The sequence below is a fragment of the Eublepharis macularius genome, chromosome 8 (genome assembly GCF_028583425.1).
Source record: "Eublepharis macularius isolate TG4126 chromosome 8, MPM_Emac_v1.0, whole genome shotgun sequence".
NCBI lineage: Eukaryota > Metazoa > Chordata > Lepidosauria > Squamata > Eublepharidae > Eublepharis > Eublepharis macularius.
In genome coordinates, this window is record NC_072797.1 from 122,707,678 (window position 1) to 122,722,802 (window position 15,125).

Here is a 15,125-nt window from a genome sequence, read left to right on the forward strand (position 1 = left end):
ATAAACACAACTCAGTACGGAATTGGTATTTTAATGTGCTGAAAAGTCACAATATTTGCTTTACTCTATTTTCTTTTTGTGTTCCATTCTACTAATTTTTGCAGTGTCAACAACCATTACGCCGAAAGATAATTAAGGATTTAATTTTGAATCCGCTCAAGTCAGCTAAACTTTAGCCGAGAAATTCAGTTAGGATTGCAGAATAAATTCCTGAAGCCACACTGAGCACCATTCAGTCCCTCCTCCCTTTTTTTGGCAGATAAATATGGGCATTTAGGTTAGTGAGACATACATGCCCCCATTTGACAGGGTCATGCCCTATAAATTAAGCAATCATTAAAGAATGCCCTTAAATAGTTACAATGTGGATATTAATAGTGGACTCCTCAGCAGAGTTACACTTTTCTAAGCCCTAGGCTGACTTGTGTTACACGTGTCACTGGAGTCCAGGACACGGGGACAGACAAGTAAACCCCAGGAGTAGGATGAATAGCCCTTTTTTGCTCAGAAAAATGGCATGAGATGGAAAGCTAAAGCCCGTCCTCCCACATGCCATGCTCCACAGCAGACTCAGCCCCTCAAGCAATTTTTCAGGTGAGTCCTCGGTCACACGACCACACTCGTATTACATGTCTCATGTAATGAGAGTCTCAGAAGGGTTACTCCGCTAAGAGCTGCTCGGTAAGCTATTAATGGTATACCATACAAGATACATTGTTTTCTTTCAAGTTACCTGAAAATGTCTTCTTCTGTGATATTTTCTCCTTTAGAATTTAAAAGGGGATCCTGCACTTGGAAGACGCTTAATCGGTTCAAAAGCGCAGGCAGGCTAGGAAGCTGCTTAGCATACTGTGCCAAATTGTCCGTAAAGACAAGTTCATCTTCAATATATAAATCTTGTAAGAAATGGAAAATCAAATTCCAACATCATAAGAAATACCACTTTGTAGACCACTTTATGTTATGCAAATATTAAAAGTGTTATACGAGCATATATAGTATTTATGAAGAAATGCTTTTTCATTTTTTTTGGATAAGTTCTATGCAGTTATCAAAGTTACATTCTAAGCGGAGTTACACCCTTCTAAATTCATTGTAGTCAAGGGTCTAACTCTGATTAGGTTGGCACTGCTAAATTTCAGACCAAACAAGGGAATAAAATTAATTTGCCTTCCAGTCTAGTTAATTAAAAATTTATTCATGGATAGGCAGTAAAAGTTCTTAAATGTCCTCACACCTGAGAATGACAAGGAGCCAAAGAAGTGTAACGCTAATTTTTGGCATGCAAGGAGGGTTGTATTGTTGGGGGGGGGGGAGTTGAGTTGAGGCAGCTTTCAAAGCAGTTGTTGATGGGCAATGGGAGCACAACTTCCTACCCCAATTCCACTGGGTTAGTGCAAACTCCTTGCAAAAACAGATGCAGCTCTTTGGATCCCTACCGACTGGGAAACGTTTTCCCTTTTTGTTTTCATTTTTTAAAAGCAAACTTCATTTAAAAAAATACTTCCAGCGATTAACCGGAGCATGCTCACATCACTGATTTCAACTGTATAACCATCTAGGTATCTCAAATGACACAGTACCAAGGACCAACTCATGATGGGGGAGGCTGATTGAACTTTTATTAGCTATTAGTAGGATTTGAAATGGTTGTTGCCAAATTTGTGCTTGTTTCAGCTCCATTCAATAACTGCAGCCAGAAAATGGTAACTGGTGGTCTGTTCCTCACAGAAAATCATTGAAGCTTCCACAGATCTTTCCTCAGTTTCCCTACAGTTCTTCTCCCACGTCTTCCTTTAATGATTGTTTCATCATCTCCAAACTATTCATTTGAGCCTCTTCAGGCCAGATCCAAAAGAGGATTCGCTCAAGCCTTTCCCAGGCCTCCGCGACTACCTCTGCTGTCTGCATTTCACACAGAACACCCAAGGAACTCATAAGCAGCATGAGAAAAGTCTCCACTTTCATGCCCTGCTTCTTGGGGGCCTGCTTAAGGTACTTCAGCTCTAGGCCTTCAAAACCACGGAACTGGCATGATCACTCTTAGCCCAAGTTGTCTGCAGTCTGTTCTCTTCCATGTTTCCCAATACAATGAAGCTCTGTGCAGGGCCGAATCAAGGGGGGGGGCAGGGGGTAGTCTGCCCCTGGCGCTGCCAGGGAGGGGGCGCCGGGAGCAGCTGCCAGCTGTCTGGAGCACGTGGGTGGCAGTGCAGGCAGCCTCACAGCCCCCCGCGCTGCCTTTCGCCTGCCCCACAGGACAGGGGGCGACCGGCTTGCCGTGTGCCCCCTGTCCTGCAGGGCAGGCAAATGGTGTGGGCGGCCTCGTAGCCCCCCCGTGCTGCCTTTTGTCTGCCCTGCAGGACAGGGGGCATGCGACAAGCCGGCCACCCCCTGTCCTGCGGGGCAGGCGAAAGGCAGCGGGGGGGGGGGGGGCTGCGACGCTGTCTGTGCCATTCGCCTCTGGGGAGGCGAATGGCGCAGGCGGCTTCCCAGCCCTGCACGCCGCCTCCGCCGCCCTGCCCTGCGTGATGACATCACCGAAATGACGTCATCACGCAGCGCTGGGAGCGCAGACTAGGGTTGCCCTGGGCACTGGCAGCCCTAGATCTGGCCCTGGCTCTGTGGTTATTAGGGTTGCCAGCTCCAAGTTGGGAAATTCCTGGAGATCTGGGGGGGTGAAACCTGGAGAAAGTGGGACTTGGGGAAGGAAAGGACCTTGGCATGGTATAATTCCATAGAGTCCACCCCCCAAAATAGCCATTTTCTCCAGGTGAACTGACCTCTGTGGCCTGGAGACCAGTCGTAATTCCGGGAGATCTCCAGCCACTACCTGGAGGCTGGCATCCCTAGTGGTTATTCCCTACCCTATGTCTTGTCTTTCTCTCCCATCTATGTTCATTCCTTGAGCTCTGGGCCAGCATAGTAAGAGTTAAGACAAATGGATATTTAAAAAGAGTGCGTGTAACATACCTTCCAGGCAATATTTCTGAGATTTCATGAAAGAATGGCTCCCCACAGAACAATCTAAGTTACTGTTTGGTGTTCCACAATTTGAGGATTACACACACTGCACTTGATCTTAGCCAAAAGGCCGAGAAGCAATTTGAGGACATCTGCAGAGCTGGAGAAGGGAAACATGTAGGGCTCATTTCGAGGGGGAACGCACAGGAATGCAGTTCCAGCAGTTCCCCAAAGAGGTCACATGTCAGGTGGCCACGCCCACCTGACTCTCGGCCATTTTGGGCCCGTTTCAGCCTGGATTGGGGCCAAACCGGCCCAGATCGGGACTCTGATGGTTGGTAGATCACTATCCCACTCAGCAGTGGCCTGATCCTGACCATTTTGGGCCCGTTTTTGGCCATTTTCAGCCCCTTTTTGCCATTTTGGACCCAATTTCGGCCCTGAATGGCCAGGATTGGGTCCAAAACAGCCAGGATAGGTGATGTCAGGGGGTGGGGCATATGCAAATAAGCTATGCTAATGACACACTTCTGGTGATGGGAAGAGGTGTGGCATATGCTAATGAGTTATGTTAATGAATTATGCTAATGAGTTCCTCCAGCTCTTTTTCTACAAAATGACCTGGCTCGTGCCTGCTGCTGCCGCTCAGGGTGCAATGTGAGTTTCCAACACCACTGCTTCCACTGCCAGGGCTTACTTTCCTCTGAGCTGCCAGCTGCACAGGTCATGGAAGCAACAGATGTGCTTTGGGCAGCAAAATGCCCTGAGCCCACTCAAACGTTAATGCCTTTCCAGATGCTGGTGGCGAAACTAACAAGCTTAAGCACACTCTGTGTTGGATTGTCAGTATGTAACACTATAAATGGTTAACACGCACAATTCTCGTATGTATGCTCCAAACTCCATCTTTAACTCCGTAAAAGGAGAGAAGCGTAGAATGCTTATTTACCTTCTTCTTGTCCTTTCGGTACTACTGGGGCATAATCAGATGGCAAACAATTATCACGAGTAAATTCTTCCATGTCTTCATCTTTCATAAGCAAGTATGCATCTTCTATACCAAGCTGTGAACAAGGATTTGAACTTGGAACGACTTCAATATCTTCATTATTAATATAAAAGAGAGTGCTTGAAATGGGCTTCCTAAATAGTAGAAACATTGATTCTTTTAATACACATGAGAAAATTATCATTAGGGGTTATCCTAATGTCATGCCTGGTGCTAAGGCCTGAAGACTGCTACCATAACAACAGCATGATGCCAGCATGATGTATTAGAGTTACTGCTGCTCTGATATGTTATCACCTATTGCCATTCGTCAGCATCACAGGAAAACATTTCCTCGGTATTAACAATCGGACCTACATGGCCCTTCTAAGCATTGTTAAAGCAGACAAAAGGCCTTTATTCAGGAGCTACAAGATGACCTTCATCAACCTGCATCCAGCTTAGAATGAAACCATATATTAAGTTTTCCTGGCAGGTTGCAGACTACCTGGCAGGTTAAGAATGTCATGGTATCTGTTTGTCCTATAAGAAATAGAGCAGAACACGGACAGCATTCCAGCTATCATAAAATCAGTTCCAACGAATTATGTTCCTCAAGGGATTGTGAATATGGGCACCGAAGAAAATCAGAGCTATGCATTGTTCCTATGTAGATCTAACCTTCTCTGAGACCAACAAAATAAACCAATATACCCTCAATCCAGATATATGGGCAGGGAAAACCCAAGCAAAGTGGCTCAAAACACAATGTCATAAGAACAGATAGGAACACAATCCTTGCAAAATATACAAAGACCACAGAAATGGCACTGGAGAGTGCACTTAACCCTATGCACATCTCTAAGTGAATATATAACCAATCTCTTTATGTGTGTAGCAGTATTCAATAGAGGCGAATAAGTCAGATCTCTGGATCCACACATTTTTTCCTATGTATAACCAACTACTCTGTATGTTTACACATCTCTTCTGCATGTGCAAGGCTCATATCACATGACCTAAAGCCGTGTTTGCCACCCTGTCCTCTGGAAACCAATTCTGTATCAACCAGTTAACTGAAGAACCACTGAGCCTCTGCATAGTGCAGAGAATTGGCGTATAGGGCAGGGGTGGGCAATTGTTTTGGCTCGGGGGCCACTTTGTGGGAGCGGAGGTTAGCGGAGGGCCGCACCTTTTAAAATGATTGCATTCATTAGTTAACTTTGCATTTCAGAAAAGGTATAAATTGTATCATAAAAATCAATAAATATAAATTAAATAAAATAGTGGTAGTTTTATTCAATTTATTGTGCTAATTTCATATCATCTATAGCTGCAAGCACATTTAATTTTAGAATCAGTTTAATGAGACAAATGTACCCTATCACACTTTTCTACTGTCTTGGCGGGCCACAAAAAACTCTGTAGCGGGCCGCATGTGGCCCGCGGACCGCAATTTGCCCACCCCTGATATAGGGCATATTCTTTGCTCATACAGAGAACCAGCAACGCCTGCTGATCTTAGCTATTGTTCCAGATAAAGTGTACTCTGAATCCCACTCAACACTCTTGATGGTTGCAGGCTGAAAGTGAAGAGAACAAGCTATCTTTCTGTTTATTGTATGCAGGGCTTTTTTTTCAGCAGGAACGCGGTGGAATGGAGTTCCGGAATCTCTAGAAAATGGTCAGATGGCCGGTGGCCCCACCCCCTGATCTCCAGGCAGAGGAGAGTTTAGATTGCCCTCCGTGCCAGTGGCCAGTGGCTTGGAGGGCAATATAAACTCCCCTCTGCCTGGAGATCATGGGGTGGGGCCACTGGCCATGTGACCATTTTTGACGAGGGCGATTTAAACTTTTAAAAACTCCCTCCTTGTTCCAGCTGACCTAAAGTGATGTCATTGTACGGTCCTGAGTTCCACCACTGAGTTCCACCACCTCTTTTCCCAGAAAAAAAGCCCTGATCATATCTATCATCAAATAATTCCCCCCCCCCCCAGTCGGAATAAGAGGCAGACATAAGGCTTGGGTAATAAAGGGCCACTTTTATTTAGGCAACAACATGAACTGCAGCAATTAAAAACCCTGGCAAGGGCCTAACCAGCAGTACAGGTCAAGCCCTGGGGTCACTCCCCTGGACCCCGCCTTGACCTGTCTGGGCGAGACCCGCTGCCCCATATGCGAGCCATCCACATGCATGGCTGGGATCTGGCTGGCCTGGTGAATGGTTTCCCCCTTAAAGCTCCAAGCACCTCCGCAGTGGAGCATGAGGGAAGGACTTGTCCAGGAGATCCCACCAGGCAGCCTGCCCTCTCAACTGGCCGTCGCAAAGCATGCCAGCCAATCCTGACAGGCCCCTAATATCCCCACCAATGGGGATGTGCCAAGGGTACACACTGTCCCGCTAACATCCCCCCAACTATATCCTGCCATTGATGGCCTATACAGAACCACCATCGTCCAATAGCCACAGCTCCAGCAAGCAGTACAAGGTAGGCAAAAAACTTCCTTCCCCAAGGACAATCAGGGAAAGAAAGGAAAAATTCCTACCTGGCCCCCCGAAAAGGCGACCGGCCAAAAACCTGTACTGCCACTGGGCGGCAAGTGCTGATATAGGGGCAGGGCTGTCCTGTTAAGGCACTTAGCCCTGCCTCCTTCCCACGTGACCCTGAGATGTCAGGGAAACGTTGCTGCTTCTCCTCTGTGGTGGCAAATGCGGCCCCTGGCCTCAAGCCCTTAGCTGCCAGCCGGGTGGGGGCCAAATTGTCACCAGCTTCTGAAGAACTATAGAGTTCTAAAGACACATTATTAAAACCAGCAATAACTGCTAGATTGAGAAATGTCTATATCATGTTCTGGAAGCTTCCAGTAAAAGACTTGTCCTGGGCTGTTTTCACAGCGCTTACCAGCCACGGAACATTGCGCCAGGAAGACGCTGTTGTTCCGGGATCTTGGCGCAATGTTCTGTGGCTGGGTAAGTGCTGTGAAAACGGCCCTTATGTCATTGAGGCCTGTGCTCCCAGAGCCTGTGCTGTGCTTGTTGTAAAAGGCAGAATAAATTAACGTTTTAGTGGTGATGTAAATGCAGTAGTCCAACATTAAATAGCCAAATAGGAGAAACAGCAGAACCTTGCAAACCTGTCTGGCACGGAATGGGGCCAGAGTAGCTACGTGGCACTGTTCTGCCTTTGTACTTTCTAAATTAAGTATCTGATCTGAAGGCCGTGCCTTTTGCTTTCTTAAGTAGTCTTCCTTCACAGACGTTGCCCATTTCTATTATTGCACATCTGAAATTTAATTTACTTGGGTTTCTAAGTAAACTCTTGGCTTAATAATAGTAGTGTCAGCAGAAAGTCAATACAGCCTCTAGAATTAACTAAATGCAAGAGACGAGGAACAAGGTCATCCTATGAAAACCATTAATTGAGTCTATGTGAATGTTTAAAAATAATATGTGTCTCGTACATCAAGCTTAAATGCATCAACCTGGAGACATAAAAGGCCTTCTTTTCCACTGATGATAAATGACAGAGTTGAATAAACCGCTATTCCCCTGTCTAATATTTTCTCTTAAGATACCTATTAGATTTTTTTAAACTTACAAGTGCTCTTTTTTCATTCTTTTAAAAAATATTCTAGTGATACATTTCAATGTCACCCTGTAATTTATATTTACCCCTTATCTTATTTAAATATTAGTATCAACAAAGTTTCTAAAATACTTTCAAGTCATTTATTTTTATGATATTATAATATATATCTTAGAGTGTACTTTCATTTTGGTTTTCTTGCCTTGTACAAGATTAGCAGAACTGTAGGGCAACCTGATTAGCTATATATGCAGGGTATTATAGTTATTTATTTAAAATATTTATATTCCACCTTTACCCTGATGGCTCACAAAAAAGATAAAAAGTAGCATGTATAGCAACAATAAAATAACTATCATTAACGTTTAAAAAGATAACAATAAAAATACTGAATGACAGACCTAAGTCACAAAACTCAGCTAAAGAACTCTAGTGAGCAGAAAAATGATGTGTGTGTGTGGGGGGGGTATGTGTGTGATGGGGAACACTAATGATGTTTTAATGTCACTTCTGGGTCTTCACCTTGCCATTACTCACTTCCCTCCCTGTGATGCTAGAGTAACTGACAAATTCTCTATGGTATTTATCATAGACTTTTTGAGGATTCCCAGAATGTCACATGAGGAGGAAGTTTCAGGGAGATAGAGGAACTCTTTTTTGCTTTCCCTTTTGTGACTTTTTTTCTTTTAAACAGGGGAGATGTGTACTCTAGGTCAAAATAGCAGGAAAGGACTTGATTTTAAAGTTAAGGGGAAAAAAGAGAAAAGTTTTATAAAGTGGCAGGGAATTGAAGCAGCATGAGGTAGCCTCTCTGGTGTTTTGCACTTTTTGTTTATTAAATGTTAAGCTGACCATTACTGTACTGGGATAATACAGCAGGAAAGTTCTCAGGCTGTAAAGAAGTTGGGGGGAAAGAAACATGGGAAAGCCTTACAAATTTATACAGGCATAAGGAGAAAGATATGTTGCTTGTGTGGCATGGTGGTTATAGTGTCAGACTAGGACCTGGAAGAAATGGGTTTAAATCTTCACCCTGCCATGGAAGTTTGCTGGTTGACTATGGACCAGTCATGTACTCTCATCCCCTAACCTTCTTCACAGAGCTGTTGTGAAAATAGAACGAAGGAAAGGAGAACAACGCAAGCCAATTTGGGAGACAGGCATGGTATAAATAAATAAAATAATCACTAGCCGACGAGTGGCAATGACACTTGCCAAAACGCACTCCATTAAGGTTGCCCCAGAGGCCAAAGTGAACGTGCAAGGGGCTGGGGGGGGGGCGGGCAGAGGGGTACTTAGCTCACTCGTATGCACGAAGGATGTGCCCCTGTGCCCCCGCCCCCTATTGTGCCTAAACTGACATCATTTTCCAGAGCAACGGCGGAACCCCTGGGCATGCTGAAGCCAAGCTCAGTAGAAACCGTCTCCACACGGACGATTCCCATTGAACTTGGCTTCAGCATGCCAAGTGGCTCCTCCGTCATTCTGGAAAATGAGTGTGACAGAGGAGCCACTGGGTGCACTAAGCAAAGCTCAGAGCCAAGCTACACGTGACGCCTGACACAGGTTGGACACTTGTCAGCTTCCCTCAAGTGTTGATGGGAAATGTAGGCGTCCTGGTTTTACAGCTTGGCTCTCCATTACAGCTGCAAGACCAGGATGCCTACATTTCCCACCAAAACTGGAGGGAAGCTGACAAGTATCCAACCTGTGTCAGGCGTCACTTGTAGCTTGGCTCTCAGTAGAAATCGTCTGAGCTCGGCTTCAGTGCATTCAGCAGCTTCACTGCTGCCAGAGGTGCTTTCCCCACCACCAGCTAGGTGAGCTGGGTCTGGAGCCAGCAGGTGAAGGCTGGGGTTCCTCCGCCCCAGGCAGGGGGATGACAAACCTACACTCCACCTAGCCCTCTCAAACATCATTGCCTTACTAGATCAATGTGTAATTAGCAATTGTGTATTTATTGTGTGAAAAACACAGCTTGGGTGAATGATAAATCTGAATGCTTAATTTAGTTTCATGGGTATGTTTTTCACTACCATACATCTTCCATACTATAGTAAATCATACATTTTAGGGACTCACTTCTCCAAGAAATCTTCTACATAGAGACATTGTTTCCAATGATCAAGCACAGAAAAATTCATCAGGAGTTGGTTGGAATCAACGGAAGCTATAAGAGAAAAATGAAAGAAGACAGGAATAGTTCAGAGGAAACAGTATGAAAAGCACCGAGTTTCTCATGGAAGGAAAATCATCACGAATAACTGCAGAAACGGCCAAGGATGAACCTCCAGGTAGAAAATCAGCTTCAAGAGTCAAAGTGTTTTTATACTCATAGCTTGACTCTCATGTCCTCAGCAGCTACCCAGCTTTTAAAGGAATACTACTGGCTGAACTGTTCAGAATCTAGAGAGGGGCAGCAGGAAGATAGGCTGGAAAAGAGGGGCAGAACAAGAAGCTTTACCCAGGGCAGCCTTGATCGACCCCCAACTCTTCTGTGAAGTCGTTAACCAACCACTGCAATGGACTTCACTGGCCATCAATAGATGACTTCCACAGTACATTGTAACATAAGCTCAAAACCTGAGCACTCCTAACACTTTCTGTCCCTGATCATGTAGCCTCTCTTGACCTTAAGCGTGATGAAGTTAATTCAGACCCCTCCCCATCTCAGTTTCCTGTCCTTAAGCTCTTGATTCTCACTTTATGGTGTACCCAGGATCCTTCCTTCAGCTGCTTTGCCCATCAGACGCACATTGTAAGCCCAACAATACTAGTCTCTGTCAGATGTGTAAGTAGGGTTGCCTGATCCCTATACCCTCCAAGTAGGAGGTGGGGACCTGGTACTTACCAGGAGGATCTTCCTTGTGTGCACTTGTTCCCTGCGCAGACATGATGACATCACTTCCAGAGGTGATGTCATCACGTCGGTGGCAGGTGTGCTCCTGTGCTTTGTGCAGGGCCAATTCAGCCCATTTGGGGCCAGCTCCTGTGAAGCGTGGGAGCATGCCTGCCACTGGTGCAATAATGTCATTTGAGGAAGTGACATCATTGCACCCAGCCGAGAGAGTGCCTGTTGCATGCTTGCCCTGGAGGTTTTTGCCTACCAGGCCTGTTCCCCTATGCCAGGGGTGGGCAAATTGCGGCCCGCGGGCCACATGCGGCCCGCTACAGAGTTTTTTGTGGCCCGCCAAGACAGTAGAAAAGTGTGATAGGGTACATTTGTCTCATTAAACTGATTCTAAAATTAAATGTGCTTGCAGCTATAGATGATATGAAATTAGCACAATAAATAAATTGAATAAAACTACCACTATTTTATTTAATTTATATTTATTGATTTTTATGATACAATTTATACCTTTTCTGAAATGCAAAGTTAACTAATGAATGCAATCATTTTAAAAGGTGCGGCCCTCCGCTAACCTCCGCTCCCACAAAGTGGCCCCCGAGCCAAAACAATTGCCCACCCCTGCCCTATGCCTTTCCTCCCCACTGGTCAGGTGAAAGGTGGCGGGGGGCAAAGCCTGAGAGTAAGGGATGCCCCAAGGGGGAATGGGATCCTTATGTGTGAGCACGGCGTTTTTTCTGGGAAAAGAGGTGGTGGAACTCAGTGGGTTGCCCTCGGAGAAAATGGTCACATGGCCGGTGGCCCCGCCCCCTGATCTCCAGACAGAGGGGAGTTTAGATTGCCCTCTGCGCCGCCAAGCGGTACAGAGGGCAATCTAAACTCCCCTCTGTCTGGAGATCAGGGGGTGGGGCCACCGGCCATGTGACCATTTTCAAGAGGTTCCGGAACTCCGTTCCCCGGCGTTCCCCATGAAAAAAAGCCCTGTGTGTGAGCTATTAATCCCAGTCTTCCATTCACAGAAGCCAGACTGCAATCTGTAAATTCCTGAGTAGTCAGAACATTGTTGAACAACAACGTTTTGTGCCATTGTATCAGCACCACAGGCTCTTCCATAGTGCCACTACAGGCACAATGCAATACACCCTAAGAATACAGGCATAAGGTTTAGCCATGGCATGGTGTGTAAATCATGAAAAAGTATTCTGATCACACAGTTGTTTTAAATGATTATAATCTGACTGGAGGACATTGCTAGTCTGTTTCTTATGAAAGGCTGGCCACAGATATTTTCTAATTTGGCCAAATTCTCTAAGCCTTCACTTTTTACCCTACACTCACTGTTTAAAATTTTAAAAATAAATGAAATGGCAAAAGATAAATATTGACCTACCTCTTGTCCAGGGCCTCCTATATTTATCATCAGCAAAGCTGCCCTCATGATAATAATTTTTATCCTGGTATAAACAGGAAGGGATGTTTATTGATAAGCATTCAAATGAAAACCTCTGTCTAGCCATTTTCTGCAGAAGAAAAAAAATGTATCCTGTGATTCTGAGTACCATCTCCCTACTTTGTTCATATGAAGTAGTTCATGGTTTCCCAAATAAAACTACAAAAGTTTTGTACTTGCCTAGCCAATCAGGTCATTTGAAATTGGTCAGCAAGCACACCAGTTATTCCTACTCCCTTTTTCCCGGGAACGCTCAATATTAGGTCGGCTTCAAAACATTTACAGCACAATGAAGCAAATGGAGAAAAATCTCCCCTCCTTCCCCCTTTTTTGCAGACCTTTGAGCCTACTGATATTTTACTCCTACGGAATCAGGAAGTCAGGGGTGGTGGTGGAGTGAGGTCTACAGTGGGAGAGAATTGTTAAAAATTGCCTTCTCCTTTTCCACCAATGGAAGTGCCATTCCAACTTTGGATCCAACCCACTGTGTGTATGAATGTGTGAGTATATGTTAAGGTTAGCATGGCAAAAATTCACATTCAGCTTCCAGTTTCACAGATCTGCATGTATACCGATTTCCCTGTTAACCAGGATACAGCTAGGGTTGCAAAGGGCTGCCTCTTGGGGAATACCTGTAGATTTGGGGATGATGCCAGGGGAGAGCAGGGAAGAACCTCAGTGGAGTGTAATGCCATAGACTCCACCCTCCAAAGTGGTCATTTTCTCCAGAGCAAATGATCTCTGTAGAGTGGAGATCAGTTATAATTCTGGGAGATCTCCAGCCCCCACATGAGGGTTGGCAACTGGACTCACCAGGGGGAGCCCTAGAGATCTCCTGAAATTACAACTAATCTCCAAACTAAAGAGAAGGAAAAAATGGCTCCTTTGGAGGGTGGAGTCTATGGTATTATACTCCATCCCATACCTTCCCCTCCCCAAGCTCCACCCCCAAATCTCCAGGAATTTCTCAACCCAGAGTTAGCAACTTTGGGGTCAGGAAGGAATTTTCCTCTGGGCGAGATTGGCCAGGGGTTCTGGAGTTTTTTACCTTCCTCTGGACATAGCAAAAGAAACCCAAACCGTTGTTGACTTGTAATAATGATGTTATGGTTATGTTACGGTTTAATTGTGCACCAATGGGTGATTTCTGATGCATGTATTGTATACATGATATTGTGTCCATATATTTAACAAGAAATGAACTTTATACAATATATTTAATAACTTTATATATGTTTGTTCTTACAGCCTATTGCATATATCTGTTTATTGGAGGTTCACAATTTTGGTTTAATTTGCTAGTGTTGTGATACTCTCTACTAATTACATTACATTCCTCTGGACATAGAGCAGGGGTCACTGGGGGTGGGATGTGAAGGTAGCTGTGAATTTCCTGCACTGTGTAGGAATTGTGCAGCTCCCTTCCAACTCTATGTTTCTATGATTCTATGAACCTTGTGCCTAGATTGCCAATTCCTAGATTGAGAAACACAGAGAAAAGTTGTTAAAAACACTCTCAGAAGATCAATAAACCACCAAGATATTGATGTTGCCAGCTGTAACAAAATAATGCTGTAATTTTATATGAAAACACCAGCATTTTTAAATCTGAAATCTGAAAGTTAGAAAATAAATACTTTGCTCCACTGTCGGAACAATAAAAATAATTAACTGAAACAAAATAGACATACATCTAAAGAGGTCTTTCCTATAATTTTACAGTGCAATCCTATACAAGGAAAACAAGAAAAGTTAAACTCCAAAATTGTACCTCATATAAATAGTCTATTGCATGGTATTTCAAGGCTGTAAACATAATTCCTCCTGTTTTGTGATGCATTCAAAAGCTCAGTTATCTAGAGAGGGGAAGGAAAAGTCAATTTAAAAAACAGGCACACACACACACACACACAGACCATCCCACCAAACTGCTAAGCACTACTGTTCACTTCTTCCACTCTTTGGAAGACAAAAAGACAATGCCTTGCTTTGAACATAACTTTCAGCATATGAAAGCACGGGTGATCTTAGTGATTCCGGGAATCCAAGCAAAAGTCCAGGATGGGGCCCCAAACTGATTGCTACTACCCACTGGGCTCTCCTACAAGCCCCTCCAGGGGCCAAGCAAAGGCAGCCCTTGCTTTATGAGAGATGGGTGGGAACCATCACTGGAAGCTAGCTGCCAAAGTCCCAGATGGGCAGGCAAAACTGGCTGTAGAGCCTGCTGCCTGAGCCTTGGACAGGGCAGGAGTGGGGATACCAGGTACCCTGGTGGGTGCAGGGAATCCCCCACTCCTACCCTTTACCCCCACTACTACTCACCGGGCTGGGGTAGGGGGGAGTCAAGGAAAGAGGCCTCCTGGACGCACTCCCAGGGCAGTGTGACGACATCACTTCCAGGAGTGATGTCATCACAATGCCTGGAGTGCACCTGCACTTCTCACAATTTGGCTTGGTGCAAAGTCTGGGAGTGCTCCCGGGGCCTGTGCGATGATGTCACTTCCCGGGGCTGTCACATAGAGCATGGAGTGGAGTTGTTTTCTGTTTGCCCTAGAGGGTCAGACTAGAAACAATGTGTTAAAATGAAAGCAAAAGAGTTTTTGGCTAAGCATTTTTGGCTAAGCATTAGGAAGAACTTCTTGACAGAGCACTTCTTCCAAAGAGCATGTTCCAAAGATCCCTGACATCCTTTCAGGATGATCAAGTGGAGCACAAGTGGAGCGCAAGTGAACAGGGAGGAATACACATGAGTCTGTTCACTTGCCAGGCAAGTGTCATTCATCACTTGTAGCTTGGCCCTGAGTCGAGCCTAGTCACATCTCTCAGGGATGCCAAACAGCTGGTTTTATGGTAGCACCAAAAGGCTAGAAAAACATACATTTATCCATCTCAGGAAATCAGCTATAACAACACATCCCAGGGAGAAGTATCTGTTTGAGCAAATGTAGGGCTTTTTTTCTGGGAAAAGAGGTGGTGGAACTCAGTGGTGGAACTCAGGGCTGCACAATGATGTCACTTTGGGTCAGCTGGAACAAGGAGGGACTTTTCTAAAGTTTAAATCGCCCACAGCGAAAATGGTCACATGGCTGGTGGCCCCGCCCCCTGATCTCTGCACCGCTGGAGCTGGAGCGGCACGGAGGGCAATCTAAACTCCCCTCTGTCTGGAGATCAGGGGGCGGGGCCACCGGCCATGTGACCATTTTCAAGAGGTTCTGGAACTCTGTTCCACCCTGTTCCTGCTGAAAAAAAGCCCTGAGCAAATGTGTATTGCTCTGCTACTTTAATTGC

General features: G+C 45.2%; 1 protein-coding gene across 1 annotated transcript in view; it reads right to left on the minus strand.

Annotated features, from left to right (window-relative positions):
• Positions 1-13,653, minus strand: part of SHOC1 (shortage in chiasmata 1) — a 58,617-nt gene extending 44,964 nt beyond the window's left edge. Inside the window, exons 1-3 of the mRNA XM_054987614.1 lie at positions 13,609-13,653; positions 11,778-11,907; positions 734-896 (exon numbers count right to left, since the gene is read on the minus strand). Of these exons, the coding sequence (XP_054843589.1) occupies positions 734-896; positions 11,778-11,907; positions 13,609-13,653 (338 nt within the window). The remainder of the gene's footprint in view (positions 1-733; positions 897-11,777; positions 11,908-13,608) is intronic.
• Between the last annotated feature and the right edge of the window lie 1,472 nt (positions 13,654-15,125).